This window comes from Lactuca virosa, chromosome 5 (genome assembly GCF_052849685.1).
Source record: "Lactuca virosa cultivar CGN04683 chromosome 5, Lactuca_virosa_CGN04683_v6, whole genome shotgun sequence".
NCBI classification, from domain to species: Eukaryota; Viridiplantae; Streptophyta; class Magnoliopsida; order Asterales; family Asteraceae; genus Lactuca; species Lactuca virosa.
In genome coordinates, this window is record NC_136430.1 from 402,838,279 (window position 1) to 402,844,278 (window position 6,000).

Consider the following 6,000-nt stretch of genomic DNA (forward strand, 5'->3'; position numbering starts at 1 on the left):
AAAAGACCACGAAGATGCCTATAAACATTTGGATGAAGTCAATGATGTAGCTGATTATTTTAATGTTCCAAATATGCCTCGCGAAACCCAGCTGCTTCGTATGCTTCCAGTTACATTCAAAGGTGCTGCAAAGGATTAGCTCAAGTCACTCCCTCCCGGATCCATCACTACATGGGCTAAGATGAAGGAAGAATTTATTGACCAGTTTTGCCCACCTTCGAAAATATCCAAGTTGAAGAAAGTTATTGCCAACTTTGAACAACAAGCTAGAGAGTCCCTTTATGAGGCATATGAGAGATACAAAAGTCTACTAAGGAATTTCCCAAATCATGATCTTAATAGCCAACAAGAAGTCTTTATTTTCTATGATGGAGTCAATGTAACAACTAGGCAGCTCCTTGACTCGCAAGGACCCCTCACAAAGAAGGCACCCCCGGTGATCAAAGAACTAATTGAAGAATTCTCTAAGCACTCTAGAGAATACCATAACCCAAGGAATGACTTGTCTCGAGGGGCGGTGAATTCCATTACTGATTACATGGCAGCAATGATGGCAAAGTTGGAAAGCATGGACCGAAGAATGACTAAGATGGACCAATCCATCCATGCTATTAGGGTAGGATGTGAAAACTGTAGAGGGCCTCACCTTACAAAAGATTGTGATCTTGATGAGAATGGGAACCGGAAGGTACAAGTGTGCTATTCAAGTGGTGATAGGCTTGATGATAATTGGCGAAAACCAAGGAAAGAATGGCTACCATATGAAGAGTACAAAAAGACAAGGGAAGAAAAGTATAAGCAAAACGATAGAGGCTTCTACCAAAAGGAGGAACCGGTACATGAAAAGAAATCAGATTTGGAAGACATGCTTACAAGATTCGTAGCCGCATCCGAGAAACGACACAATGATACCGATGCTACACTTAAAGATCAACAAAATATGATGAGAGAACACCAACTTATGATGAAAGATCAACAAGCTTTGACTAGGAATCAGCAAGCATCTATACTCAACATAGAAAAGCAGCTGGGGCAACTTGCACAACAAGTGAATGAGAGAAGACCGGGTGGACTTCCGAGCAATACCGAAAGTAACCTGAAAGGCGCACATATAAACATTGTCACAACTAGGAGTGGGAAGATTATAACCCCTCTGACTCCTATTCAGCATGAAGATCCTACACTGATACAAGAGGATAAGGAAGAACATGCAGAAACACAGATTCCCGACTCAAATCGCCGAGTCGACGGTATGGACTCGACGAGTCCACCAGCTGAACAGAAAATCCAGCCTCCGGTCAAGCCATATCAGCCTCCACTTCCCTTTCCGGCTCAAGCTAGACAAGAAAAGAATGAAGAAGACTACCAGAAGTTTCTAGAACACATAAAGGCTCTTCAAATTAATTTACCATTCATAGAAGCGGTTGCTCAAATGCCAAAATACGCCAAATTTCTCAAGGAGCTTCTAACTAATAGAAGGAAGATGGAAGAAGTGAAGAAGGTGGTCCTAAACGAGAACCGTTCAGCTGCTATGTTGAACAAACTTCCTAAAAAGAAAGGGGATCCCGGAAGTTTAACATTGCCGCCCTGCCAATTTGGAAACTTAGCTACCATTTATGCATTAGCTGATTCAGGGGCAAGTGTAAATCTCATGCCTTACTCGTTTTTCAAAAAGTTAGATCTTCCCGAGCCAAGACCCATTCGTATGGCAATACACCTAGCAAACAAGACGGTTACACTTCCTAGGGGAATTTGTGAAGATATTTTGGTAAAGGTGGACAAGTCTGTGTTCCCCGCGAACTTTATAGTTTTAGACATGGAAGCGGATCCCCAAGTCCCGATCATACTCGGAAGACCTTTTCTTCATACGGCAAGTGCTATCATCGACATGCGAGATTCTAAACTTACCCTTCGGGTAGGAGATGAATCAGTCACATTTGGAGTTGATCAAGCCATGAAGCATGCAAGGAGTAGTGACGACACGGCATTTTCAATTGACATGTTGGAAGAATTATTGGAAGATTGGAATGAAGATGAGCCAAACAAGTCCACCGTCACATTTGAAGAAGAGTTTGATGTTGAAAGGGACCTGCTGGAATTAGAAAGACTGTTCGAGGAAGCTGATTATAACGATCTGATCAGAAGTGCAGAAAGCTCGATTCGCCGAGTAGCCTCGAACGACTCGACGAGTCCATTCAAAGAACCCCGAACAGTCGCGAATATTACACCGGACTCGACGAGTCCCCTTACTGGACTCGACGTGTTCAGCATTCAGAACACAAAAACTGAGCTCAAGGCACTACCAGATCACTTGGAGCACACATTTATTGAAGATGGCCAACAAAAACCTGTAATTATAGCTGCTGATTTGGCCGAACATGAGAAGGAGAGCCTTGTGGGTGTACTAAAGAAGAGGCAAGGTGCTATAGCATGGAAGATAACCGACATAAAGGGAATTAGTTCGGCCTATTTTTCCCACAAAATCAACTTAGAAGATGGATCAAAAGCTGTAGTACAACGCCAAAGAAGACTCAACCCGAACATGCAAGAAGTTGTGAAAAAGGAGGTGGTGAAACTATTAGATGCCGGAATCATTTATTCGATCTCCGATAGCCCATGGGTGAGTCCGGTCCAAGTGGTTCCAAAGAAGGGAGGCATGACGGTAGTGGCTAATGAAAATAACGAATTAATTCCAACAAGGACGGTAACCGGGTGGCGTGTTTGCATCGACTATAGGAAGCTAAATGAGGCCACATGCAAGGATCACTTTCCATTGCCTTTTATCGATCAAATGCTTGACAGGCTTTCCGGTCATCTGTATTATTGTTTTCTCGATGGGTTTTCGGGGTACTTCCAAATTCCAATCGACCCACAAGACCAAGAGAAGACCACTTTTACATGCCCGAGTGGAACATTTGCATATAGACGCATGCCTTTTGGGTTATGCAATGCACCAGCTACTTTCCAAAGGTGTATGATGGCTATCTTTCATGATATGATCAAAAAGTTTATGGAGGTTTTTATGGATGACTTCTCGGTTTTCGGGTCCTCTTTTGAAGATTGCTTGTCCAACTTGGATCTAATGCTAGCAAGATGTGAGAAAACCAACCTTGTTCTCAATTGGGAGAAGTGTCATTTTATGGTGAATGAAGGAATTGTGTTGGGTCACAAGATCTCTAAGAAGGGGATAGAGGTGGATAGTGCAAAGGTTGATACGATAGCCAATTTACCACCTCCAACAAATGTCAAGGGGGTAAGAAGCTTTCTAGGCCATGCGGGATTTTATCGCCGATTTATTAAAGATTTTTCAAAGATTGCTAGGCCCTTGACTCAATTACTCTTGAAGGACGCCCCATTTGATTTTTCCAAGGAGTGTCATGAGGCATTTCATTTGCTAAAGGAAAAATTAACCACTAGTCCTATCATGATAGCACCAAATTGGAATTTTCCTTTCGAGCTAATGTGTGATGCTAGTGATTATGCTGTGGGTGCTGTTTTAGGGCAAAGAGTTGATAAACATTTTCAACCAATCTAATACGCAAGCAATACATTGAATCCTACCCAAGAGAACTACACTACAACCGAGAAAGAGCTGTTAGCAGTGGTATACGCTTTTGACAAGTTCAGGCCATACTTAGTTTTATCCAAGACAATCGTTTTTACCAATCACTCCGCGTTGAAGTATCTATTTGCCAAACAAGATGCGAAGCCTAGATTGATACGTTGGGTTCTACTTCTACAAGAGTTTGATATCGAAATACGCAATAAAAAGGGGATGGAGAACGTAGCTGCCGATCACTTATCAAGACTAGAGAACCCACTTTTGGAGAAGTTAGAAGAAGATAAAATTGGGGATGATTTTCCCGATGAGTATATCTTGGTAGTAGCGGGAGAAGTGCCATGGTTTGCGGATATAGCAAATTATTTAGCAACCAAATACATCCCAAAAGATTTGACTCGCCAACAAAAGAAGAAATTCTTTTCGGAAATTAAATACTACTTTTGGGATGAGCCATACCTTTTCCGAAGCTGCGCGGATGGAATGATACGAAGATGTGTATTCGGGAAGGAAAGTCAAGAAATTCTGGCACACTGCCATAGTGGACCCGCCGGAGGACATCATGGAGAACATTACACCGCGAAGAAGATTTTTTATATTGGATTCTATTGGCCTACAATTTTTAAGGATGCTGCTCAATATGTCAAGGAATGTGACTCATGCCAAAGAGCGGGGAATATAGCATCCCGAAATGAAATGCCCCAACATAGCATCCAAGTGTTTGAAATATTTGATGTATGGGGGATTGACTTCATGGGACCCTTTCCCGTGTCTAAAGGAAATAAATATATCTTGGTGGCAGTTGATTACGTGTCTAAGTGGGCGGAGGCACAAGCATTGCCCACTAATGATGCTCGGGTGGTGGTACGATTTTTAAAGAAATTATTCTCAAGATTTGGAGTTCCTAAAGCTCTCATTAGTGACCGGGGCACTCACTTCACCAATGATCAATTAGCTAAGGTGTTGCAAAAATATGGTGTCCAACATAGGTTCTCAACATCATATCATCCACAAACAAGTGGCCAAACCGAAGTAACAAATAGGGCGTTAAAAAGATTTTTAGAGAGATCGGTTGGAGGTAATCGGAAGGAATGGTCGGAAAAATTAGATGATGCACTTTGGGCTTTCCGAACAGCTTTTAAGACACCTATTGGTACAACACCATATAGGCTAGTCTATGGAAAAAATTGTCACTTACCGGTTGAAATAGAGCACAAGGCGTATTGGGCATTAAAGGTGTGCAATTTTGATTTGGCTGAACTTAGAACTAACCGGTTAATGCAAATGAATGCCTTGGAAGAGCTTAGCAATGAAGCTTACACTAGTTCCTTAATTTACAAAGAAAAGACCAAGAGTTGGCATGATAGAAGATTGAAAGGTAATAAAGACTTTAAAGAGGGACAAAAGGTGTTACTCTTCAATTCAAGGCTCAAACTATTTCCGGGCAAGCTTAAGACACGATGGGATGGTCCATTTATAGTAAAGAAATTTTTTCCACATGGAACTATTGAGCTAATATCAAGAGATGGAACTCCTTTCAAGGTCAATGGTCATAGGGTGAAAAGATATGAAGAAGGAATTCCGAGAAATTAAGAACTTGAAGAAGGGCTGCTGATGGAAGGGATTACAGAAACGTAAGCGGGAAGGAGTCCAGCTAATGAATCCTTAAAAAGAAGCGCTTCCGGGAGGCAACCCGCGTTTAGAGTTTGCTTTCTTTTTCTTCTCTTTTTCGTTTTTTATTTTCATTTTGCTTAGGATTTGTTTTTATCAATCTTCTTCTGTGTTTAAAATGATTGCTTGAGGGCAAGCAATGCTCAAGTGTGGGGTGGCATACATTTTATTTTGCAAACTAAAATTTTTCACAGAATGAAAAACTCGACGAGTCTTTAAGTCTACTCGGCGAGTCCATTTCAGAAAACCCGAAAAATCGTTGAATCAGGCATCTACTCGCCGAGTAGGTCCGCCTACTCAACGAGTCCATATATTACCCGAGAAAAAAAATTATTTTACATTCTGTAAAAGAGGGGTTTTTACCCTAAATTGCAACCACTTTCAGCCATTCATACGAGCCGCCACCCTCATACTCGACGTGCACTCTCTCAAGCCTTCATCTTGAAACTTCTCTTCTTTTGCGAATTCAACCAACAAGGTAACAACTTTAGCTCTTAATCCTTTACAAGTTTCGATCTTTGGTGAAATATCACCCTTAATTTCTGGAAAAACCCGATTTTGGGAAAACTTGGATTTTAGGGTTTTGATTTTTGACAAATTAGGACGTTTTAGACGTAAATTTTTACAATCATATGCTCCTGGAACATTCCGAAGCAAACCCCTGCAATAATTTCTGGATTTGGCTGATTAATTTCATCAGAACAAATTTTGGACTCGAGCAGTTCGTCCTACTCGCCGAGCAGTTCGTGGACTCGGCGAGTCCATGCTGC

At 41.6% G+C, this 6,000-nt stretch overlaps 1 protein-coding gene and 1 non-coding gene across 2 annotated transcripts; one reads left to right on the plus strand and one right to left on the minus strand.

Moving 5' to 3' along the window:
- Nucleotides 1-229: 229 nt before the first annotated feature.
- On the minus strand, nt 230-336 carry LOC145118130 (small nucleolar RNA R71). Its single transcript, XR_013713109.1, has one exon. It is a non-coding gene; the product is annotated as a small nucleolar RNA R71 (small nucleolar RNA).
- A 202-nt stretch (nt 337-538) lies between these two features.
- On the plus strand, nt 539-5,152 carry LOC145113901 (uncharacterized). Its single transcript, XM_079049941.1, has 2 exons — nt 539-2,817; nt 3,544-5,152. Exons 1-2 carry the CDS (start codon nt 539-541, stop codon nt 5,150-5,152), a joined length of 3,888 nt encoding a protein of 1,295 aa, XP_078906067.1.
- The last annotated feature ends 848 nt before the right edge of the window (nt 5,153-6,000 follow it).

Excerpts from the sequence above, each read along its gene's own strand:
- LOC145113901 (XM_079049941.1), top strand. The coding sequence starts at position 539 with ATGGCAGCAATGATGGCAAAGTTGGAAAGCATGGACCGAAGAATGACT. Across the intron at positions 2,818-3,543 it reads GACAGGCTTTCCGGTCATCT|CAATACATTGAATCCTACCC; the intron begins GTATTATTGTTT and ends CTAATACGCAAG.